This window comes from Ursus maritimus, unplaced genomic scaffold (genome assembly GCF_017311325.1).
Source record: "Ursus maritimus isolate PB19 unplaced genomic scaffold, ASM1731132v1 scaffold_25, whole genome shotgun sequence".
In the NCBI taxonomy this organism is placed as follows: domain Eukaryota; kingdom Metazoa; phylum Chordata; class Mammalia; order Carnivora; family Ursidae; genus Ursus; species Ursus maritimus.
The window spans coordinates 9,952,611-9,979,347 of NW_024425008.1; the positions used below are offsets into that span (position 1 = coordinate 9,952,611).

The 26,737-nt window shown below is 37.8% G+C and overlaps 1 protein-coding gene and 1 pseudogene across 2 annotated transcripts in view; both read right to left on the bottom strand.

Moving 5' to 3' along the window:
- UNC79 (unc-79 homolog, NALCN channel complex subunit) overlaps positions 1 to 26,737 on the bottom strand; it is a 185,738-nt gene that overhangs the window by 128,304 nt on the left and 30,697 nt on the right. For both annotated transcript variants that reach the window (XM_040641500.1, XM_040641499.1), the window contains exons 5-9: positions 14,437 to 14,501; positions 9,875 to 9,963; positions 9,209 to 9,249; positions 6,547 to 6,575; positions 1,000 to 1,229 (exon numbers count right to left, since the gene is read on the bottom strand). In XM_040641500.1, coding sequence (XP_040497434.1) covers positions 1,000 to 1,229; positions 6,547 to 6,575; positions 9,209 to 9,249; positions 9,875 to 9,963; positions 14,437 to 14,501 — 454 coding nt within the window. The remainder of the gene's footprint in view (positions 1 to 999; positions 1,230 to 6,546; positions 6,576 to 9,208; positions 9,250 to 9,874; positions 9,964 to 14,436; positions 14,502 to 26,737) is intronic.
- Positions 11,124 to 11,236, bottom strand: LOC121105305 (annotated as a pseudogene).

Below are 26,737 nucleotides of genomic sequence, written 5' to 3' on the forward strand. Positions count from 1 at the left end.
AAAAACAGCGCTATTCACAAAATTTTTTATCAGAGTAATTTATAATACTAAAGGATGGATGGAAGCAACCTAGAAATCTAAAGATGGAGGGAAATAATCTAGATGAAAATTATGTTTCCAGTAAAAATGGTAAACATGGAAACTATATAATGACATGCAAAAGAGCTCACGGTATAATGTTACATCAAAAGGAATTGCAGATACACTGTGATTACAGTCACATAAATAAGAAGTGCATTTGAGTCCAACCAGAAGAACGTGTGCAAAACTGATCATGATGACAGCAGTATGGGTGATTATTTTTTTCGATTTCCAAACTTTCTATAATGTTTCATTTGACAAACATTTATTGCATTTCTACACCTGTCAGCCATTGGAGTAAGAGACACAGAAGAGTCCCTATCCTTAAAACTACATTCTAATATTATTTCTTTAATTTTTAAAAATCTTGCCTCAATGAATATTGTACAAAAAGAGAACGAGTCTGGAAGTTATCGTTTCCAAATCTCCTTTCACTGTCATGCGATAGGACAGAAAGCCCGCAGCCTACAGGACTGGACCCCCTGGCTGACTGCTGAGCCTGCTGGTTTACCCCCGTACCGAATTACCTAGAGTTCTCCCGCACTTCACTGTGCGCAATCAGGCTAGGGCACCCCTCCTCCCAGTCCTCACTCTGATGGGCGCCTGCGCTTCGCTCCCCCGAGACTCTTGGCTCTGCGCTCCCACAGTGGATCGCAACTGCGTGCTTCTGTTGTTATAGTCCCTCCAGAGGTAACGAAGGCAGAGACTCCATTTTATTCTCTCCTGTCTCTCAAGTGCCTAACACAAGCCTGGCACATCGATAAAAAATATTGGGTGAATGAATGAATGAATGAATGAAAACATCGTTGCTGCATGGTGGACGGTGAGAGGCTAGAGGGGGCCCCTGAAGTTGAATTAACTTTACACATAAAGCCAAGGCGGTGTTTGGGGCGGGCGCCTAAGCAAGCTGCCCGTTACCTGATCACGGCCTCCACGGCGCAGACCAGCTCCTCGGCGCCACATTCCCGAGTGTTGATGGGCGGCGGGGAGGTCTGATAGAGGTGGGTCTCCGAGGCAGCCCCCACTTCATTGCTGTGATGATTCGAGTGGCATCTTTTGCAGTACCGAACAGGCCGGTTGCCGTGACGGCCGCAGCACCCCGCTGAAAAGCAGGTGACCACCGCTCTTCTGACGTGAGAACTGCAGTTCTAGAGGCAAAAAAAAAAAACCAAAAAACAAAAAACCCAAACCAAAATCAACTAACGCTGATCAATGAGGTAAAGGTGGCTAAGAATTGGCGGTGAACAAATGAAACTAAGGGACCACGAAGTGGTCGCTTCTAAGTTTCTCTGCGCAAGACAGGTCGACCTCTAACCAGTTAAGATCCTCAGACATGATTAAAAATAACTTAAAAGTGGGTTCTACTAGAATAGTGATTGGCCAGAAGCATCTAATTGAGAGTGGAACCGATGAGGAAAGCCCTTACTGTAAGAGTTACCTCGATCATAAGAATTCGAGGAATTGAGGTGCTTTCTGGATTATTTCCAGTTGGTGTTTCAAGAGTTTTCAGCAGAAATATGGAGAAAAAAACCCTGAAACTGTGGCCCAGAGAGAGAGCATCATAGCACATCAGAACAAGAAAGGAATAGTTTTAACCCTCAGATTAAACTTTCAAAATTATTTTATCCACCCCTGAATGAGCAGATTTCCACTACAGGTCCTCTGTCCTTGCTGTGTGACAGGTAGGGGGGCGTGCTGCACTGAGCTGATGGCCCCAAGCAGGCCGCCCACTCCCACCAGCGCTCTTTTCCTCAAGACCTAAAGAATACGTCAAACATGTCGACTGACACCACAGGAACATAGCAAAACACAGCAAGAACCATTCACAGAATCAGCCGCTGACATCAACTACAGGCAAGGAATCCACAGAGGAAGGGATGCCAATGAGAAAAGTAGGGATACAAAGAGAATCTGGAGTCCAGGGGGCTACTCAGAGCTGCCCTGACAAGAGGCAGAGGAGAGAGGCACCCTCCACATGAAGCCATCTGAGGAGCTGTCAGGAAACATTCCTGACCTCCACAAAAATATGTGTCCTGAGCTGGTCAGAGATGCCACACCACATACTCAATGTCTTGTGTCCTGTGAGCTTTTCAGTCTTTCAATAGAGCTTATAAAGATCTGACCACCTCTGGGGCATACCATTATGAATGCAGAGCTCGGTGAAGATTTGAACCCCACCCCACCCCACCAATGACAGATCTTTTGAGGAGACAGAAGAAGGGAGGAAGCAAGCACAAAACCTACATCGAACCACTGACAACATATTGAACTGGCTGTCAGAATGACCATTTCAAAGGAAGGTTTCTTCCACGTTGATTTTAGCACAGGGCTCTGGGTTCTAGTGCTTAGAAATCTCATCTTCTGAACAGGACGCAGGCGAATGAATCATAAAAGCAAGTTTAAAATTTCTGTAATATTTTTTTCTCTTTATTAATAAGGGTTGTTTTTTTTTTTAATTATTTGTTAAAATACAGTGTGCTTCTTCTGCAACTGAGGCCCAAGTCTTGTGAGCATCCAGGTCACTCCTGACTTCACCAAGTGGTGTATTTTCCCTGCTGTGTCCTTTCTGTCTTTCTCATACACTAACTTTTATTCTGGAAGCACATGAATCCTTATTGGTTTGGCACTTCTGCTCCCCACCAAACCAACAGCACACCACTAGCAGTGTGGTATATATCCGAGTATATTCTTAGTGTTTAATTTCTTCCTCTTGGTTATACTTAGTCTTTGTTCCTCTGGGATTCCCACTATTCTATAAACAATAGGATGAGGATATGGGTTTAGTGGGTAGTTATTCACTATAATAAAGTCTCAAAGTTTAAGGCCTACAATTTACCATCTTATTTTCTGGTCGCAAATTATTTACATTCTTCCCACATGCAAATTCTTGGCTGGAGGTTCAAGGTCTTGTCATCTAAACCAAGTCAAGCGGTGGATGAGGCTCTTTGGGTTGGCTTCCTCAGGTACGTATCCATTTGCCTTGAATCTAGATGGGCTGCTTCAACCAATAAAGTATGGCAGAAGTGATACCTATCTGACTCCTGAGGGCAGATTTCCAAAGACATGCAACTTTCACTGGCCATCTTGAAATGCTCTCTCCTCAAACAGTTCTCATTGGGATGCTCAGCATTCTGTCATGGCCAAGCCATGTGGAGAGGCAATGTGCATGTAAGTCTCTTGTCAACAGTGCTAGCTAAGGCCAGCATTCACATCACCCCATCCCAGAGCCCAAACATATGATCTGGAAGCCTCTAGATAAGTCCAGTGCCCAGTTCTTCAAGTCTTCCCAGATGAGGCCTCAAACATCATCAAGCAGAGGCAGGCTATGGACTGTGCCCTGTCCAAATCCCTGACCAACAGAATCTATGAGCATCGGGGCGCCTGGGTGGCAAAGTGGTTAAGCATCTGCCTTCGGCTCAGGGCGTGATCCCGGCGTTATGGGATCGAGCCCCACATCAGGCTCCTCCGCTATGAGCCTGCTTCTTCCTCTCCCACTCCCCCTGCTTGTGTTCCCTCTCTCGCTGGCTGTCTCTATCTCTGTCAAATAAATAAATAAAATCTTTAAAAAAAAAAAATCTATGAGCATCATTAAATGGTTGTTGTTTAATGCTGCCACATTTTGAGTGATTTCTTATGCAGTTATCTGGATATACTGCTTATCCTGGCATCTGGAACGCCAACTAAGAGCCAACCTGCTTTAACACCATGTGCCATCAATTCTAACAACAAAATACTTTGCCCCAAAATAACCTTTGGTTGATTCAAGTTCTAAACAATTATTGTGGCTCCCACTAAGTTTTAATAATGTATTTCCAAGCCAGAATCATTCCTCAACCCATGTGGACTCAGCTATATGCATTCCTTTCAAAAGCAAACTAGAGAGATCTCCCTTAGATTCAGATTCCGCTGAACATGGTTTTCCCCAGCCACTCTGTTTCACTGCTTTGAATTTTAAACATAAAAAAATAACTCCAGCCTGGCTCATAGAATGATAGAAGTGAAATAAATCAAAGTCTGTCTCTTTACCTTTACAATCTTGATGCTTATTTTAAACCTACTGTTCAAATGTAGGAATATGTCCTCCAAAAGAGGTAGACACAACTGTGTCCAAAGCAAGTTCAAACAATTCTGAACAATTATGAACTTAAGGAATGTTCTCCAAATACAAAATATAACACTTATTAAAGGATAATAAAAATATGCTAATTTGAAGCTTATTGCTAAAAATAATTTTGCCGTAAAAAGGAAGGCAGTGTTAAAAAAAAAAAAAAAGATCCACTCTGGAATCAAGTATATTAGGTATAACACCAGAGCCAGGACATGCTCATTTAGAATATAAAACTGTTTCTCATCCTTGTCTCTCTGGCTTATAAAAGATTCTCAAAGTAGGAAATAGCCTCAGGATAAAAATCAAATCAAACGTATGCTGACTGGCTGCACGATCCTTTGTTAAAACTTCAGAAGGATGGAAGGTGATGCCTAGTTGAGCCTTTCAGCTAGAACAGGGCTTCTAATAATTTTAAGGGCAGACCAAAATGCCCAAAGTATAGAAAGGACTGTCCCCAAAAGAATTATAGATGTGGCTTTGGGGGCACTGAACTCCAATGAGATTTACTGAAAACCCAGAGTTTTACAGTAAGTCTTCACTAGCAAAAGTGCCACCAACATAGACTAAAGGAGACAGACACGGTTCAACATGAAAGGAAGTCTATGGGACTACGTTCAGGGGACAAGCCAAGAGAGTCCCACAGCTACAACATGTACCATTTCTTCTTGGAAAAGAAAGATGTCTCAGAGAGTAGAGGAAAGAATTCAGGAGAACAACAATGGATTAAGGAACTACTCCCAGGAAGTAGAACCAGATCCTAGTCAAGTTACATTCGAACCAATGTCAAGAGACATTAGAACCATTGACATGTTTGTGGCTGGAACTGCTATCATCCATTGACAGCAATGTGCCTCCCCTTCTTCTTCTGAACCGGAGGTCCACAGCTATTATCCTGTCCCTAACTCACCATTGTTGGGGGGGGGGGCAGATAACTTGCCTTTTTAGTTCACAGGTCTCTGGATCAAGAGAATTTGCACCCAAGGAGTTTCATCAGGGACCAGACCAAATGCAGATCATAGGACAATGAACTGAAGCTGTAAATGGATTTAAGACTTTAGGAGGTCTTGTCAGGTGGTGGAAGTATTTTACATGTGGAAGAAATGTTAGTAATTATGGCCAGAGAGGGTAGATTGTGGTAGATCAAATGTGACCACGGAATTCTTGTCACCCCTTCTATAAAGTGGAGAAATCTATTTCCCCTGTCCTTGAATCTGGGCTGGCCCGGGGACTTGCTTTGACGGGTGGAATGCAGCAGAAGCCATGTGACTTAACATCAGTCACAAAAGGCCTTGCAATTCGGCAAATCTCCTTCACTCAGAACACTGCTACCTTGTGAACAGACCCAGCCTCGCCCCCTAGACGATGAGACACCTAATGGCAAGAGGGAAAGCCAGACACCCTGTCATCCCCACCACTCCGGCTGTCCCAGCTGTGGCCCCAGACATGGGAATGAAGTCCTCTGGGACCAGCCAATCCCTAGACTACCCACCAGTTGACTGCAGGCACATGAGTGAGCCTAGAGGAGTTTATCAAAAGCACTGCCTAGTTGAGCACAGGCCAAATTGTCAATCCACAGAATTGTGAACTAATGAGTACCTGTTGTTACTAAGCCATGCCTAAATTTTAGGATTACTACGTGACGACAGTTAACTGAAATAGTCCTCTGAAGGTACCCACTCATGACCAAGTCCTAAAACGTTTAAATGACTTGTACATGGGCTCATAGGTAGGTGGGGACAGAGCTGTCCAGAAACCAAGTGTTTCAACCAACCAATCCAAAGTTCTTTGTATGACACCACACTACCTTGTCTAGTACTTTTCAACAGCTAGAACAAGAAAAGAGGATGGAAATGGCTGAGGGAAATGGTCATGAAAAGTGGCTAAAGGAAATTTGAAAGTGGCATCTTCAACTAGAGATACCATTCGGCTTACATATAAATGAATATTTTCCATACATAGTCCGTCTGGGTATGTTTGACACACGTTTCGGACTATTTGCACTCCACTTCAAAACAAGAAAGATTTTGAGCATACAAGATACATCCCTTACCAAAGTTATGTTGCATGGTCTGCGTGGTCACTCAAAGCTTTTTGTCATTAGAGTTACACATAGGCTTTTATTTCAGATTACTTATCAAAGATACTATGCATAAGATGGGTGAGCAAAAGCAGAAATGAAAACAGAGACCATTCGGACATAGCAATCTTGCATGCTAAATTATTTCTTTTCCCCCTTCACGAATACAATGACATGTACATACTGGGAAACCAAGGGGCAGAAATGAGGCAGATGTCAATGAATGGCTTTACATACACACAGCAAATCATGCCCCACGACACAGATGGTTTGCTCTTACCTTCTTCTGACATATAGCAGATATTTCAGCTGTAAGGGGAAGGTACACAACATATCAACAAAGCAAGACAGCCCATTTTAAATAAGGGCAGCCACAAAGAGGGGTAAACACAAGCTTAGTAATACAACCTCTAGACTTCGCCCAAACAGCTTCTCTCTTGCCTTATTAATGGTCATCTACCTGTGTGTGATGAGGTCAGGAACACCTGCATGCTACAAATACCTCACCTATTCTTACAAGTCATTCAACCTCCTGAGACATGTCTTAGAATTCAGATCATGTCAAAACCAAAGCAAAATAACATTAATCTCATCTCTTCATTTGACAGAACAAAACTGAGATTTGCATGACTTCTTCAGCCTCACACAGGCTATCAATGATAAAGGCAGATTCCAAGATAGTGCCTCTGGGTTCCCTGCTTATTGCTCTTCCATTACACCATGACACCGAGTTGATGTGATATATTTAGAGCTTCACCATGGAGATGATTTGCTATTTCAAAACTGTAGAAAAAACTTACTAACTTGGATTACTCAGACTTGAACTATTGATTTATATCAGTCCTTAGCTAGTGTAAAATCAGCTGCATGCTCATTTCAGAGAAAGCAATTTTCAAACCCACGGATTGGCCAGCTGGAGTAAGGCTGTCAAACTATGGTCTACTTCAGGACTGACCTTAAAAAATGGATACAAACTCTTTTTAGTGGGCATACCAAGTATTTACATGAAAACTGATGCTTGAGAGCACTTGAAAATAATTTTTTTTAAAGATTTTTATTTATTTGACAGAGAGAGAGGGAGGAAACAAGTGAGCACAAGCAGGGGAAGTGGCAGAGGGAGAGTGAGAAGCACGCTCCCCGCTGAGCAGGGAGCCCGATGCGGGGCTTGATCCCAGGACCCTGAGATCATGACCTGAACCGAAGGCAGATGCTTAACCGCTGAGCCACCCAGGTGCCCCTGAAAATAATTTTTCCAAGAATATGTTAACATTCCCCCTGAAATAGTAGTTCAAAAAATGAACTAACACATTACTTACAGTATAGTCTACATTACAATTTATTAAAAAGATCAAAGGTAAATGTCTCCCAAACTGTCTGGAAATTATGAATTAGTGGATGCCAAATCAAAGAAATTTATAACTCGATTTTTAAAACTGGTTTTGTATAATTAATGATGATTCAACAGTTTGATATCTTAGAGTTTGTCTTAACCTGAGGTTAGTGTCACATCTCTAGATAAATAATTAAAAGTCAGTCTTCTTCCAGAGATGAATATCGTCTTGAGAAGGTGACCAGAATTCAGCAACATATCTGATATTTTAAAATGTAGCTTAGAACCTGACTAAACTACATTTTATGGGCTTCACCTCAGAACACTGGAAGTTCATTAACAGGGTAGCCTAATTTAAGGGGGAAGAATTTACCTTTACCCATATAAACCCAGATTTTTTTTACAGATATTCTTATGAAATTTTTCAGAATGTCTCTTTGAAGGATCTAGAGACTGACATTACTGATCCATTTTATAGATGAAAAGCATTCACTAAACTAATTTATTTCTTAAGGTTGAGATGACCTAATATTAAAAGTTAGACCACAGGGAGGGCCTGGGTGGCTCAGTTGGTTAAGCGTCTGCCTTCAGCTCAGGTCATGATCTCGGGGTCCTGGGATCCAGCCCCAAGTCATCGGGCTCCCTGCTCAGTGGGGAGTCTGCTTCTCCCTCTCCCTCGGCCCCTACCCTCACTTCGTGCTCTCTCTCTCTCTCAAATAAATAAACAAAATCTTTTTTAAAAATCTTAGGACTACAAAGAAATAGTGTAATTATCATCAAGAAAATGGCCTTATATTTTTTTTAATGTTCACAGAATTTAGTTAACATAAGGTTTTTGCATTTCTTTTTAAATATGGCCTTTTATAGAAAGTCTTTTATTATCTACCTCTGAAGTCATATATCAGGTTCCTCCTATGTGCCTGATCTGTGTGCAGTATGTCCCCAACTTTTCTCACCTTTCATCTTTCCTCTGCTTTCCTGAATACTTCCCCTGGTCACTTCAGCCTCCAATTAAGCAGCTGGAATACCTGCTTCCAGATGTGTAAAGGAATGCTCTGTCTGGGACCTGCCAACTTATCAGACATAGCTTTCCGAACTCAAACAAACTACAAGCATCACACCATCCCATCTTTTCACTGAGATGAGTCCCATAAACTTTATCCCCATTTTACTGGGGAGACTGAGTCTCCAAGCACTTAAATGATCTTCCCTAAAAAGGCAGAGTTATTAATAGTGGTAGGAGAAAGACCTATTAGTCAGTGTTCTTTCCACTCATGTTCCCAATTCTCTTTCAGACCTGGCACAGCAAACACCATTGGCAATGCCTGTTATGTATACAGAAAATCTCTTAAGACATAATTCAGCAAGGCTTCCATCATACGGAATCCTAATTCTAACATCTACTCTTAGTTTTGATTGAGATGCTCCCTCTTCCTTCCAAATGTGTGGGTATAAGCAAGACACTGATATAATGCTTCATATCAATGACTATTCATAGAATATAAGACTTTGATTACTGTCTTTGTAAAATAATACAGTACAAAAGGAGACAAACCAACCATGCCATTAATCATGATTACTTATTATTCATCCTTTCTGTGGTAAACCATACCTTGCGGCAGAAGAACATCAATCAACCATTCACTGTGGTCCCTACAAAGAGAAACAAAATTCATTTTTGAGCTTCTTTGCAATGTTACCCTTCCCCATGAATGTTTATAAGCTGCAGGCTATTGCTAGAAGGCTTTCAATAGAAAGGAAATGTAATTAAGAGCACTATCATAATAAACTTTTTAAATGTCTAATGCATTTCAGCTAAATTATAAATTATAGGCATTTCATCGTATTCAGTTATCTTTAAATGATACTTTCCAGATGCTAATTAACCAAACCAAAGTACAGCATGATTTGTACAACGCTGAGGGTGATTCTGTGAAACTAACAAGCAGAGAGAACCCATTTGAACTCTACGTCATGTTTGAAAGCCATGGTTTTATTTTTCTCTGTGGCCTTTTTTAACAGGGTCGCTTTAAAACTGGAGCTGTCTTATTACATGGAATTGCTTTCTCTTATCACATGGGGAGAAATACAGCAACTTTTCAAGGCTGAAATCTTTCAAATGAAAGTTTGCTTTATGTCAAATAACTGACAAAGTAACTTTTCAAAAACAAAAAAGCTAGTGGGAAATGTGAGTAATGTGATCAATTTGAGTCCAACTGATTGTTCTTATCTTCTCTTGTTGCCCTATTTCCTTTTCTTCAAGTACCCATATACCTACCCTGCGATCCTCTGGCTGCATTCTTCACAGAGATACAATGGGGGTGGTTTATCCCCCAGAGCTACTGACAGGGAAGGGTCTATACACATCTGAAACACATGAAAAAGGCAGAATGAACTGTCCTGTCCGTTTATCACATCCCCCATATCGTGAGCACAAAGATTTTGATTGTGACAGATTTTCAGAAGCAAAGTGGAATAAATATTTTTAGTAAGACCCACTTAACCTATAGCTGCTTTTCCTGCACTGGCTGATGTATCCACACTGGAGATTTAAATGTGCCGACTGTGGTTTTTCATTTCTCCTGTTATCTACAATTAAGTAACAAATAGTGTCAACAAATCCACTTTCATTCGAAAGAAGAGAAAATATTTTGTTCAATGGTAGCTCGAATTGCTTCTATGTACCTCGTACATTCATTCCTGCCTGAAAGTGATAAACACAGCAATCTCTTTAGGAAGAGGAAAACATATTAAAATTTTAAAAATCATAACTGCTACCAAAATTCTGGCAGTTGAGAATTTTGCTTCTTTTTTTTTTTTTTTTTTTTTTAAAGATTTTATTTATTTATTTTGACAGAGATAGAGACAGCCAGCGAGAGAGGGAACACAAGCAAGGGGAGTAGGAGAGGAAGAAGCAGGCTCATAGAGGAGGAGCCTGATGTGGGGCTCGATCCCACAACGCCGGGATCACGCCCTGAGCCAAAGGCAGACGCCCAACCACTGTGCCACCCAGGCGCCCCGAGAATTTTGCTTCTTAAAAGAAACCTTAGTTCAAAAAATTTCACGTGAAATCTAACACTGAGCGATCGCTTTTCTTACTCTGGAATCTAGGATCTGTATCAATCATCCAATGTCACATTTTCAGGCGTTTTTCCTTCCACACATGACCTGTCGTTCATTTAACCTTGCTGTGCCCTGTTCAGTTTTGGATTATTTATGGCTGAGTTTTCATGAGCCGAAGCACAGAGATGAAAAGTGTTTGCTTTGCTGTCGATCATCAGGATAGATCAAATATCTGGATGTTTAAATCCAAGTGAACACAACTAGCTGAATCTTGTATGTTGCATCAGGTTAAATTACTATGAGTTACCAAAGTCATTCTGAATTCTGTTCCCATCCTTCAAGAAATAATCCACACTATAGCTGATTGTGCAGTTAACATACCTAGGACAGAGAATCTTCTGGAACTCCATTCTGCCTTTTCTCTAGTTGTTTTTACTGATTAGAGAGGAAAAATAAACCACACTTATAACCCAAACAGCCTGAAAAGTTTCACATGTCATCCCGTGCAGGGGCCCTTCTGTAATGGACTTTCTCTGTATCATTCCAATTTTAGTATATGTCCTGCTGAAGCGAGGACAACCCTGAAGAGTTTCAGAGATGGGGGAAACAAGAGTTGGAATTCCTAAATTTCAGTCGTTATACCATCAAAATCTGTAAATTATTTATTCCCTAATGCTAAAGTTCCAGTGTGAAAATTTTCCTTCGGTAAGTTTCATGGTTCCTTTGATGCAATGAATAACTAATACTATTTGGTGTGTTAAATGAGGGGTTAGCAAACTTTCTGCAAATGACCAGAAAGTAAATAGTTCAGGCTTTGTGGACCCTCCGATATGTTCTCTGTCAAAACTACTCAACTCTGCTGTTGTAGCATGAAAGCAGCCATAGACAGTACGTAAACAAATGAGCACAGCTGTGTTCCAATAAAACTTTATTTGCAAAACTGTCAGCAGGCCAGATGTGGCTGTGGGCCCTAGTTTGCTGACTCCTGTGTTAGATAATTATCTGGGCTCTAAAGTATTTCACAAATTGATCTGCAAACAGAACCAAGTAAAACCAAAAGCAGAGTGTGATATAATGAATTCTTAAGTTCCAACATCTTTTCATGTTGAATCCTGTCACAGCTCTTGGCTCTTGCCTAAAAAAGTACGTTTTTGCAGTGCATTGCAACAAAAACAGGTAATACTTTTCTATTTGGCAAATCATTACTGCCTAGGGGTAAAGTTCACAAATATGGAGACAGTACGCTTTTTGTGAGGATAAATCCATTTTCCCTGAGTCTTTCCCATGCACTCGATGTAGACCTGTTCTTCAATATAGTTAATTCACTTTCATTTCTAATAAGTTATTGATATTCCACTCAAAGGGAAAAACTCCTACAATGCCAGAACTATAAGCATTACATATTAGCTAGGTGACCTCTGACATGTTAAATGAATTAGTTCACATGACCCATCACATTTGTGGACAGTACGGTCAATTCTGTTTACTCTGAACAGGTCAGTTTACATCTATATTAATTATGTTCATAACTGATTGCTACATTAAAAAATAGTTATTTTCCATTTATAAATGTAGAGGCTTAGGAAAATGTATGCCCAGTGTAGAGGCTTAGGAAAATGAAGAACAGAAGAAAATTTAAATAAGTCATTAAACTGCCATCTCAATGCACTAATAGCATTCTGATGAGCATGAATATGCATATAAATATACATATATGTGATTTTTAAATTAAATTGACATCATACTATAAAGGATGACTTCCCTTTCATTTAACATTATTCTGTGAGTATCTGGATGTTGGATACTCTCCACCTATATGTCACATGGTCATACCTACCTGGGTTTGGGGAGTGCTCATATTGCAATGAAAAAACAATACTGAGCCAGATCTGTTGTCCTGCAAAAACAGCCCCAGCACTGGAAGCACTAAGAAGAATGTTACCTTTCCAGGGAAGCAGAGTAAAAATACAAAAGAAAACTCTTTAGGAATGCTGGAGTTCAGAAAATAAAATTTGGGGGGATGTTGATAAAGATAGAGGTGGTGGTTGCACAGCATTGTGAATATGCTAAATGCCACTGAATCATTCACTTTAAAATGGTTACATTTATGTTATGTGAATTTCACCTCACCTAAAAATGGGACAGAAAGTAGAATGGTTTGGCCTCTACAGGACTGGCTACAGGGAAGAGCCTATAAGCAAAGCAAAGCCCAGCCAGAGGGGTGGACTAAGCTGTTTGCCTAGAAAAGAGGGAGAAAATCTAATTTGTGATGACTTCTGGGGGTGGAAAACCGAAAATCATTACTAATCATGAAGCCAGAGGACTCCTGAGAATGCAGTCTGACATAAGATTAGAGAAAAAAATAAGCGGAAAAATCAGACAAAAAGTACCTCTTTTCAGTTGATGTCTGAGTGAACCAAAAGAGGGCATTGTAACATAAGCAGGAAGAGGAAAGGACAGAAACTAAAGTAAGAGAGCTGCGCGATTCTCACCACCTGAAGAATTAAGCTTAATTCCATGGATACCATATGAACACAACATGTGTTTAGCTCAAAATGTCCTCACACCAATGAATCCCAAATGTCTGTGGAAGTTCAGAGGAGGGGTGTTCATAGCTGAATGGGTGAGACTGTGCCTCCACTGGTGGGTTACCTTCTCTTTCTCAACATAAATTCATTCAATCCGCCTTTATCGAAAGCAGAGATGAAGCATAATAATACAAGAATGTCCTCTACTAGTAAGATACATCTGGATGACAATGTTATTATTGGCACTCCTCTGACATTTTTGGTATATGAAACATATTCTGAGGTCCATTTGTATTTCTTTTTGGTTCCATTTATATTTCTTATATCTCATTTTACCTCTTCTACTGTTTCTATAAAATGATACTATTATGTTTCTATTATTTGGTAATCTTTACAGTCTTCTTGTCTGTAGAAGGGAGGCAAACTCCGAGGACACTAGGTTCTAAAAAGTATCTGTGAACTCTGATGATTTGATGTAACTCCCACTCTTCATAATATAAAAATTAATCCTTACAAATCCAGACACTGGTCTCTCCAGCCAAGTATTGTATCCAACAAATATACCACAAACAATTTTGTTAAAAGTTGGGATTATTTTTCTCAACATTCAAATTCAAAGATTCAGGGTTATAACAAGACAGGGAAATTTGTGGTGGTAGAAAAAGAATAAGGCTGAGAGTCAAAGTACCTGGTTCTGGCTTAGGAAATTGTCTTGGCCTCTCTAAACCACTATTCCCTTATCTCTAAGATACTTTTCCATGTGTTTGCTGCCCAACTACCTCTCAGTCATCTTGACTAAGTCATATCTGTGATCTGAGCCAAAACTTAACAATTTTATCTATTCTGGTCATAGGACTCTTGAACTCACAGTCATACGCTAAACACTCATAATTTGAAATGAGTGAAACAGGGGCAAAGTACATTTCCCTGAATTTATTAACTCAGATAGAAGCCAAATAAGGATTTTGTAAGTGTTTCACCAGGACTATTCTGATAATTACTCATTGCTACACAACACTTGACCAAGAACTCATAGCCAAACCTTCAGTCACCACTATTCATTGCTCTGTCCTGAACCAATTCACCAAAGTACAGTCATATTGAACATGGAGGCGCTTGAGTTTACTACAGAGCACAGGCCTCTGCTTTACAGAGAAGGATGCAGTCTACTCCATTACATTTGGCAATTTGCTCCTGATAATCTGACCACTGACAATACAATATGGAACCTGGTCTAATAAAACAGTACCTTCACAGCTGGCTTGTTAATTGCGTTGTGGCATTCAATGTGCTGGCAGTGGATGGGATTCCAAGCTGTAAAGCAAAACATAGCTGATGAATACTCCTCATTGAACTTATTAGTGCCTTAGTAAAAGCGTAGCAGATATTACACTAGGTTTCTTCCTTCTAAGTAGAACCATCATCAGAAGGCTTCCTAAGATAATCATTTTTTAAATCTATGACAAATTTAAAAATTGAACAAAGATATCACAACCCCATCTATTTTCCCACGGGCAGAGACAAGCTAGTATAAGGTGGCATACACAGTACCATAATAGTACCTCACAATGATATACTATTAGTAAGTTCTCCAAGGTTTTCACACCTATGGTTTTACTTCATCCTGCCAACAACTGTAGAATAGGTATAGCAGATTATTAATCTCATTTCATGTATGAGTAAGTGAAAGTTAAAAAGGTTAAGTAGCCCACAATGGTCACAGAGTTAGTAACTGACAAGCTGAGACTAGAACCTCTAGCTCTCGGTTCTCAACACTGCTCTTTTCATTGTAGTATATACTAAGATGAACATTGTAGATTTCTGGCACCAGGAAGTATTTCAAACTGACGATAACTGAAAAAAATGGTAAGGAAACCTCCACTATTCCATGTCCCACCCCATTCTCATCAAATGTGGAGACTGGAAAGATGAATTTCTTGCCCAAATGAAATATATCTCTTTCTCACACCACAGACTAATATTTGCTAGTTTGCTAATACCCACTCCTTAACACAGTATGCATATAGAATGAGGATAAGACCAAGTGATCTGGGATAGATCAGAATGAAACTCACAACAAGTAATTATCTTCATCTAGATGATTCAGTAGTCCATAGCACTTATCTAACAATACTCCATCATTTAAAAATGCAATAAAATTACATGTTTGAAAGTAGGAAATTTTTCTAAATTGCCAAATACTAATCTTATAGGACTATGATTGGCCTAATATACAAGAATTTGCAAATGAGAGGATATTCTTACTTATGTCCAATTATAATTCAAAAATATTTATTATTAATATTCCAGACCATATAAAGTTTTCTGTCCAGGGGTGTTCCAACTTCAAATCTTCTAGCCTATGATTAGACTAGATATAAGATTATGTGTCAGATTTGAAACTGAGGAAAATAAGGTCAACAGAGCCATTGATTTTAAAAACTACATAATGGGTCAATTTATTTTAAAAGAAGACAAGAAGTACAGACCAAAAACCACTACTCTAAAAACACAGTATCATATCGATTATATTTTTAGAGATAACTAAAGAATAAATAAATCAGTAAGGAATGGATAAATGAAGAAATAATTTTAATACAGGCATTCCATAACTATAATATGTTTCCTACATGTGGAAAAGTCAAGATGAATATAGAGAGCAGCAACAAGTTTTCTTGTGTAACTAAAGAAACCTAGGGAAAAAAAAAAAAAAGACTGCCTTTAACCAATATAGGAGTTGCAAATACATAGGATGTGTGTCTCATTCCTCCAATCCCAAACTCATGACAGATATCACTAATTCCTGCTGAGTCCAGAAGTGGCCTTAGAATCCTTCTCAACACAGAGCTCCAGAAAGTTACCACTAATAAAACAGAGTTGGCACATGATATGAGATCTGCTAGCCATTACTGAATCCCTGTATTATAAGAATATTTGCAGATCACTTTATAAATATTAAGAAGTCTTGACACTTACAGATAGAAGTAATATTCAAGATATATAACAACCACTATGGCAAAGGCACAAGGAAATAAGAATGTACAACAGCCATAGCACTTGATCAGGGCTCTAAAGACTCCTGCTTTGTCAGAAATTAATGCTTTATATGTAGTTGGTGGGGATATCTAGGAGGTCCTAATCCTCTAATATTTTATTTCATTTTTACAGAGTGTCACTGAGTTAAGGATAGATTGTAGGATACCCCATTTAGTTTGCCAAATCACACTAGATTTAAACTTACCAGAAGAGGGATTCTTCACTTTTCTTGTGTATCAAAAATCACTTGTCAAGATTTCAAAAATATGATACCTGAAACTCGTGTTTAATCTGCTGAATCAAAATCTTTAAGGGTAGAGAACAGGTATTTTTAATTGGGAAAATCACTACAATTGGTTCCGATATAGGATCAATCAACGTATCTTACCATATGGGAAATATAGTCATGATAGAGCTCCCTTCATTTGAAAATAAAAACAAACAAAAAAATAAAATGTAAAAACATGGCAGACAAGAAATCTGCTTCCAACTACAACAGAGTAACTGGTATTAGACTTGCCCTCCCATCATAAACAACTAGAAAACTGAAAATATATACAAAATAACTGTTTTCAGAAACTGGACTACATACTGTAGGATAATGATCCTTGAGAGAAGAGAAACAGTAAAGTCAGTCCCACAATCACCCTGGCTTTCTTCCTGGAAGCACTTTCCAGACCTTAGATATGGAAGGAGAAAGATAAGCACAGTAGGGTGGTTTCATTGAATTGAGGGGACAAAAACGAGTTTAAAGAGGCAAGGTGGCTTATATTGGCTGGGTAGTATAGCAAAGAAGAGGGAGTTATGTAAAGAAAGAGCTCCAGAAATCTGAGTAAGAATCCTTTTAGGTCTTTGGCTTTATAAAAAGCAGAACATGCGCAAGACAAAACTCCGTAGGCTGCATAGAGAACAACTATGGAGGATCTGTAAGCAGAATAATTCCTACATCTCATACGGGTCTGAGAGATGTTCAAGTTCTAACCAACCAGAGCAAAGGGAACTCAGTGAAAACCTGAGACATTCAATACAGGCTCTAGGAGGTCATACCTTAGCAGTAGGGCTAACCTAACATTAGGGAAAAGGCTATTCCAGGCTCACCCTAACAAAGCATAAGAACAAGCCTAAAAGGGTCAAGCTGATCCACCAGTAACTTGACAGCCAAAACAAACTTTGAAAAACTATAATGGAAGACAACAAAATCCAGATATTCAATAATGTAATACTCATAAAGACCAGCATTCAGTAAAAAATTATTCGATATTTGAAAAGGAGAAAAATATTACCCATAATCAGGGGGAAAAAACTGACAAATAGAAAAAAGCCCAGAAATTATAGAGATGAGGTGATTAGCAAACAAGGACTTAAAAACAGCTATTATAAACATTCTAAGGAAAACATGAACACAATGACAACAAAGATGAAGATATAATAAAAGAACCAAATGGAATTTCTAAAATTAAAAATATAATATAGGACATGGAAAATTCACTGAACGTGCTTAATGGCAGATTAGACAATGCATAGGGAAAGATCAGTGAATTAGAAGACATAACAGTGGAAACTACCAAAACTGAAGTACTGGAAGAAAAATAAAAAGAGCTTCAGTGAGCTGTGGGAAAATATTAGGCAGTATAAAGCACAACTGGTTAAAAGTCCAAAAGGAGCAAAAGGTGGAGGAAGGAGATATTTAAAAAAACAATGACAAAATTTTTCAAATTTGATTTAAAACTCTAAGTCCACAGATCCAAGAAGCTCAATAAATAAATAAAATAAAAGCAAAGAAAATCACACCAAAACTCATTATAATCAAACTGATGAAAAACCATGATAAAGAGAAAATCTTAAAAGCAGCCAGGAAAAAAAAAGACACATTACTTACAGGGGAACAAAGATAAGAATGATCGCTGATTTCTCGTCAGAAACAATGCAAGCCAGAAGACAATGGAACGACATCTTTAATAGGCTGAAAGAAAAAAACTGTCAACCTAGAATTCTATACCCAGTGAAAATATCCTTCAAATGAATATGAAATAATGACTATTTGAAGACAAACACAAGATAAGAGAATTCATTGCCAGCTGAGCTCCACAACAAGAAACTTTAAAGGAAGGCTGAAGGAAAATGATACCAGATGGAAGCTAGGACATTCACAAAGGCATAAAGAGTTCTACATGTGGCAAATACGGGGAATAAACACAAAAGACTTTCTACCTATATTTGCATATTATTAAAAATGATTTACTGTTTAAAACAATAACAGCCATGTATTATGAGACTAATAATATACATAGTAGTCAATATTTGATAACAAGAACAAAAAAGGATGGGAGGGAGGAAATGGAAGTACACAGGGTTCTTATATTACGTGTAAACTAGTATAATATTATTTGAAGGTAGACTGTGAAGTTAAAGGTACATATCGTAAACCCTAGAGCAATTCTTCTTAAAAATGGTATAGCTAATAATTCAATACAGAGATAAAATGGAATACTAAAAACAATTAACAAAAAAGAAGACAAGATAGTAAAAAGAAAAGGAACAAAGAATAGATGGGACAAATAGAAAACAAGTGTAAGATGATAGACTTAAGCTCAACCATATGTACAATTACATTAAATGTAAATGGCCTAAACAATAATTACATGGCATGCAAATAGTCTAAAAGGCAAAGATTGTAAAAAAGGATTTAACTATTTCAAAAAACATTACCCAAATATATGTTGCCTGTGTGAAACACACTTGAAATATAAAGATGATAAGTTAAAAGTAAACAGCGGGGCGCCTGGGCTGGCTCAGTCAGAAGAGCTTGCAACTCTTGTTGTGAACTTGAGCCCCACACTGGGTGTAGAGATTACCCAAATAAGTATTTTTTAAAAGAGTTAACAGATAGAAAAAGTTACACTACACTAATACAAGAAGTTATAAAGAAAGCTGGTGTGTCTATATAAATATGAGACAAGAAGACTGCAGAACAAAGAATATTACCAGTAATAGAGAAGAATATTTCACAATAAAAGAGTCAATTCATCAAAATGACATAACGGTCATAAATATGTGTGCATCTAATGATAGAGTTTCTAATTAAATGAAGCAAAACTGACAGAACTGAAAGAGAAATAAGTCCATAATTAGCACTGTAAATTTCAACAATCCTCTCTCAGTCTTGAGACAGTATTCCGGTCCATAAAATAAGGCTCAAAAATTCCAATGGAATGAAATCATAGAGTAAATTTCCTGACCACAATGAAATTAAACTAGAAATAAATAAAAAGATATCTTAAAAACCACAAAATATTTGTGCACTTAATCAGGCTTCTAAACAACCCATATATCAAAGGAAAAATCATAAGGAATATTAGAAAATATTCTGTATTGAAATACAATGAAATCACAGCATATCAAATTTGTGGGATGAAACTAAATGCTATGACTTTAAATTCTTAGATAATATAAAAGGTCCAACATCAACAATTTATGCTTCTATCTTAATACAACAGAAAGAGAACAAGTTAAAATCAATCTTAATAGGAGGAATTATAAAGATAGAAGCAGAAATCAATGAAGTTGGAAACAAGAAGCCAACAGAGAAAATCATAAAATCAAGTGCTGGTTCTTTGGAAAGTTCAATAAAACTGATGAGCCACCTAGCTAGCCTGATGAAAAATAGAGAAAAAAACAAATTCTCAGTATCAAGAATGAAAAGTAAAGGGGTGCCTGGGTGGCACAGCGGTTAAGTGTCTGCCTTCAGCTCAGGGCGTGATCCTGGCATTCTGGGATCAAGTCCCACATCAGGCTCCTCCTTATGAGCCTGCTTCTTCCTCTCCCACTCCCCCTGCTTGTGTTCCCTTTCTCGCTGGCTGTCTCTATCTCTGTCAAATAAATAAATAAAATCTTAAAAAAAAAAAAAAAAAGAAAAGTAGGGCATCACCACAGATCCTACAGATATGTCAATAAATTTGGCAAGTTAGACAAAATGCATAAATCGTTTATTCCTCAAAAAACAGATTACAAATTACAAATATGACTAAATAAAAAGTAGAAAACTTAAATGCCCCATAACATTAAATTGAATTGATAATGTGAAACCTTCCTACAGAGAAAACCCCAAGTCCAGATGGATTCACCAGTGAATTCTATTAACTATTTAAGGAATAAATACTACAAATTCTACAAAAACTCAGAAAATAGAACCCGAGGAAACTCTTCCCAGCTCATTTTATGAGGGCAGCATTACTCTGTAAACAAAACCAGATGACAATTATAATAAAAGAAAACTAGATCAATGTCCCTCGTAAATGTAGGAGCAAGAAAACTTAACAAAAACTAGCAAATTGAGTCTGGCAACATAATATAACTGGAAATATGGAACTTATCCCAGGTAATATAAGGCTGGATTCACAATGCAAAGCAAATCAACGAAATTTACCATATCAACAAAATAAAGGAAAGAAGTCATGTGATTATCTCAACAGAAGAAAATGTATTTGACTAAAATTGACATTCACTCATGATAAAAACTCTCAGTAAACTAAGAATAGAGAAGAACTTCCTCACTTTGATAAAAAGCATCTGCGGAAAGCCTTCAACCAACATCAGATTTAATGCTGAAAGTCTGAATACATGCCCCCTAGAGACTGGGGGAGAAAACAAAGATACTCACTTGTAGCACTTCTATTCAACACTGGAGATACGAGCCAGAGCAATGAGAAAAAAGAAAGAGAGAAAGGAGGAGGATAGGTGGGAAAGAAGGCAAGAATAGATAGAGAGAGGGCAGGAGGGAGGAAAGGCAGCAGGCAAGCAAATTAGGAAGACAAACAAATTAGGAAGGAAGAAGAAAATTTTTAATTATATTTATTTGCAAGAGAGTATAATCATGTACACAGAAAATCTGAAGAAACTTACAAATAAGCTACAAAAACTAGTAAGTGAGTTTAGCAAGGTCACTGGATATAAAGTTAAAATACAAAAATCAATTACATTTTTATGTAATGGCAATAAACAAGTAGAATATTAAATTTGTAAATACAGTTTACAATAGCATCCAAACCCATAAAGTATTTACGAAAACCTTTAACAAAATATCTATAAGCCCTATACACTGAAAACTAGCAAACATCGCTGAGAGAAAATTAAAAAGGCCTAAATAAATGGTTAGATATGCCATGTTCATGGATCAGAAGAGTCAATATTGAGTCTTTTTGCAAGATGTCAAATTATCTCTTTCCCTTCCTTTTAAATAGCTATAACGGACTTTCCCATGATATGTACTAATAATTTTTTCTGTTAAATCAGTTTTAATGTAGTGTCATTTCCAAAACAAAGGAATCCTAACTGACGCAAGTTCAGAAGAGAAAAATATTTCAGAATTCTTCTTGCCAAAGTAATTTTGATGATTTGAAGTTTATATGCAATAATGATGTCTTAGTCTGTCAGGGCTGCTGTAACAACTTACCACAGACTGGATAGCTTCCCACATTAATTACAGTTATAGGGCTTATTACCAATGTGCACTTTTCTCATGCTGATTAAGATAAGAACTACTACTGAAGGCATTTCCACTTTCAAAGAGTTTCTCTTTAGTTTGAATTCTCTGGTGTATAATGAGGTACATTTTTCTACTAAAGGCTTTCTGGTAGAATTTGCATTCATAGTTTCTCTCACCTGTATGAGATCTCATGTGTCTAGTAAAAGATGATTGATCAGTAAAGACTTCCTCACACTCATTACATCCATAAGGTTCTCTCCAGGATGGACATTCTGGTGTCCATTCAGATAGGACTTCTGACTAAAAACGTTCCCACATTCATAGGTTTTCTTATGTATATGAATTTTGTCATGCTTCATTTGAAATTACTTATAACTGAATGACTTTTCATCTCCATTAAGTTCATGAAGTTTCTTTCTTCTAAATTAAGGAAATCTAAGTTATCTTTTAAACACCTTCCACCTAAGACATGCTCATGGAGTTTTTGTCTTGATGGGATAAAATATGTTTGTGAATGAGACGAGATGAAATATGTTTGCAAAAGCTTCGTATCCATAGCCTTTCTGCTCAGTATGTGTTTTATCATAGATGTGGTTTGCTTGATTCAGAAGTCTCTTCTCATATTCTTGGTGTATTCCTATTTGATTACCAATTCCCCAGTCATCTCCCAGACCAGCCTAGAGGTGGTGTTCCTTCTACCACCATCCACAGCTCTTCTCCTGGCTCCAATTTGAAGATCACATCTGACATGGAAACAGGGCATCCCACTGATGTGAGGTTCCTATCTTTTTCTACCATCACGTCCCCAAAACAGTCCTCTAAGCAAAATCAAGCTGCTGACACGCTTCCATAGTTAAGTCCATGGCTGTATCCTCAAACGTCATAGATCCAGCACAGAATGCTCAAGTAACTTGACAAGGTCATGCAGCAAGGTCATGCTGGAGCCAGGATGGAACCCATGCAGCCTGGCTCAAGTCTTTGCACATATATGGAATGAACCTAGCAATCAGGACACACAGCAATCTAGTTGTTACTACAGGGGTGGCCAGTGTTCCAGTAGCCTGGCTACAGCCTCCTCATTCACACAGATGAGGTTCCCTTAGGTGAACACATATGTGCATCTGGTCAAAGAGGCCAACACTCCTGGCCTGGCTCAGACCTCTGCACCCTCCAGATGAAGAGAGGGAAGCCGGGTACAAGATATTCCCCACTGATGGGACTTCATTCCTGGTTCAGGCTCACCTGGCTGCTACGTGGGCCAGGACAGCGCCACCATGGGGTACAGTCCAGACTCACTTGGCCACTAATGGGACCAGCAAAATTGATTTTAAAAAGAAAAAATGAAGGTCCAATCAAATAGATACTTCAAAGTAAAGAATATTATGTCGACACCTCAGAGAAAACATGTCTGAAAACTATCTAGTCTATGAATCAAAATATTTTAGGAAGGTACTGCAGCATCTGCAACTTGATGAGAGAACACATGGCCTCTATAAAAACAGCAGTAGAAAGTCATAGAAATTCATGGTGAGATGGGAAGCTAACAGAATGAGATAAAAATGAATTTGGACAAGAGATATGATAAGTATAATTAAACTAAAAATAAAAGAGCAAAATTAGAAACCCTAATTCAAAGCAATAAATAGAGCTGACTTGGGGGAAAAGTCAAGTAAGTTATGCAGTAAACCCACCTGAGAAGCTAAGAATATAAAAGATAAAAATATGAAAAATAGTGGTTAGAATAGCTATATAGCACAGAAGATGAAAATCTGACCTATGAATTACAGGTATTCCTGAGTAACATACCAAAACAATTTGAAGAAAGAAATAATTTAAAATTTCATTAATGAGAAATTTCCTTAAAAAGACTGAAAAAGGACCTGAATTTCCAGATTGAAAGCACTCTTAATGGTATAGGCAAAAGTCATTTAAATAATACTCATATATAAAAAATACTTAACGGGCTCCTGCGTGGCACCATCGGTAGAGCCTCCAACACTTGGCTTCAGCTCAGGTTGTAATCTCAGGGTCATGAGATCAGGCCCTGAGTTGGGCTTCTCATTCAGCATGGAGTCTGCTTGAGATTCTCTCTCCTATTCCCTCTGCCCCTTCCACTCGTTCTCTCTGTCCCTCTCTCTCAAATAAATAAATAAATAAATCTTTAAAAATATATATGTTTAAGAACAGTTTTTTTAATAATTAAATCTCCAAGAATTAAGAACAACCAAAAGGATTTCAGACAAATCACACTGATTTAAGATTTGTCTTCTATAATTCGAAATGCCAGAAAACTATGAAACAATATTTACATATTTTTCACAATGAAGCAGTTTTCTTTCTTGTGTGAAGAAATAGAAAGATATTCTTATATATGCTGAACTCAAAAAATATGTATGACCTACATTCCACTTTTGAAAATATTACAGAAAAAGAGTTTAGGTTCCATTTCCCCACAAATGACAGACAAATTAACTCAAGCTGATTGTCCTACTGAGAAAAATTAGAAAACTGGACAAGATTAAAAGCAAAACCAACCAACCAAAAAGAAAAAACAAAAAAACAAAAGAGAACATGATGGGAGAATTATAGGGCCACGGTCCAAAAAAAGAAAGAATCATCAAAAGGTGAAAATGGCATTTAAGGCCATGCTTCCTCCTTTGCTTCCTTCTCTATCTGCCAATTCCACAAGATGAGCACATTTCAACAAACTCTTTGAAGTACGGGAAGAAAAATTGAAATCTGGGGACAATCAAGGAATGCAGACCTAAAAATCTCCCTAGAATGTGGGCAGAGGTCCCAAAATGCCATACCATAGAGTAAAGGGAACCTGAATTAGACCAACCCTCAAAGGGACTGAAGACCAGCCTCAAATCATCTCAAGAATGGACCATAGGTCTTTTATTGAGCTGCATTTAGGTGACCGGGATTGCTAAAGTCCATAGCCTCAAAATTTCCAAAGTCAAAAGCAAACCCTATCTGAAGAAATAAAAGATTCCAAACCTCAAATTAGCTCTATAGTTTTTCTATCGATTGTCCTGCACACAATTTAAAAACACATAAAAATTCAAGACAGGTAAACCAAAAGAAAAAAAAAAGACAATAAAATCAGAATTTCCAGAGATTCAGAAAATTTAATTATCAGAAACAAACTTTAAAATAACTATGCTTAATATGTTCTGTGAAGTAAAAGACAAGTTAGAAAATATCATCAAGGAATGGGATTTCTTTTTTAAAGCACCAAATGGGAATTCTAGAACTTAAAAATATAATTAACAAAACTAAATATAATTGGGAAGCTAAAGAATTAGTGAATAGGAAGATAAGTTGGAAAAAAGATTCAGCATGAAGCAGAGAAAGATGATATCGGGGAAGAAAATACAAAAATTATTCATAGGAGACACAGGAGAAAGGTCTACCATATATGTCATTGGAATTCCAGAAAGAGGGATAAGAAAAACAAAACCAAACGAAAAAAATATATATATAGTTAAATAGACTTTTTAAAAAAAATATTGGACACAGCAGAAGAAGGATTAGTAAACTTGAAGACAGGTTAATATAAACCCAACTAAAGCACAGATAAACTTTTTTTATTTTATTTTTTCAAAAAACATAGGGGAAATGGAGTACCTGAGACCTCTGAAACAATAACAAATATTTTTTTTTAAATCCCAAGAGGAGAGGAGAAAAAGCAAGGGGCAGAATAAATACCTGGAAACGATAGCACCCAACATTTTTCCAAAACTGATGACAAACAGGAAACTCAAATTCAAGAACTTTAACAAACTTCAAGCAGAATAAGCACCACTACACTTAAGCGGATCATAATGAAACTACATTACTACTATTAAATACCAAAAATAAGGAGAAAATTTTTAAAAGAGGCAGAGAAAATATATCCTATTACATTTAGGGATAAAATCATAAGAATGGTGTCAAATTTCTGTCTTATAATTTGTTTCACTATCAAAAACAATGGCATATGACATCCTTGAAATATTAAAAAATTCACTGATTACAATGAATTACTGTAGAAATCAAAACAAAAAATTGCTAGAACCCAAATATTCGGAAATTAAAAAACATTCTCCTAAATAACACAGGCAAAAGAAGATCTAGTACTAAAAAAAAATTATCTTATTTTATTTTATTATGTTATGTTAGTCACCATACAGTACATCATTAGTTTTTTTGTGTTTTTTCTTTTTTTTTTTTAGATTATTTATTTATTTATTCATTTATTTATTCATTTATTTATTTGACAGAGAGAGACAGCCAGAGAGAGAGGGAACACAAGCAGGGGGAGTAGAAGAGGAAGAAGCAGGCTCTTAGCAGAGGAGCCTGATGTGGGGCTCAATCCCAGAACGCTGGGATCATGCCCTGAGCCGAAGGCAGATGCTTAATGACTGCACCACCCAGGCACCCCACATCATTAGTTTTTGATGTAGTGTTCCGTGATTCATTGTTTGCGTATAACACCCAGTGCTCATTACGACACATTCCCTCCTTAATACCCATCACTGGGCTAACCCACCCCCCCCACCCGAAACCCTCAGGTTTGTTTCCCGGAGTCCATAGTCTCTCATAGTTTGTCTCCCCCTCTGATTTCCCCCTCTTCATTTTTCCCTTCCTTCTCCTAATGCCCTCCATGCTATTCCTTATGTTTCACATATAAGTAAAACCATATGATAATTCTTTCTCTGCTTGACTTATCTCACTTAGCATAATTCCCTCCAGTTCCATGTCGATGCAAATGGTGAGACTACAAATTTTTTAATATTTTTAAATGAATGAGAGTGAAAACACAACAAATCAAAATTTGTGGGATACAGCTAATGTAGGGCTTAGAGGGAAACCAGTAAACTTAAAAGAATAATTACCAGCAGAGTTTTTCACAGAGCTAGAGCAAACAATCCTAAGATTTGTATGGAACCAGAAAAGACCCCAAAGAGACAAAGCAATTCTGAAAAAGAAAAGCAAAGCTGGAGGCATCATGATTCCAGACTTCAAGCTATATTACAAAGCTGGA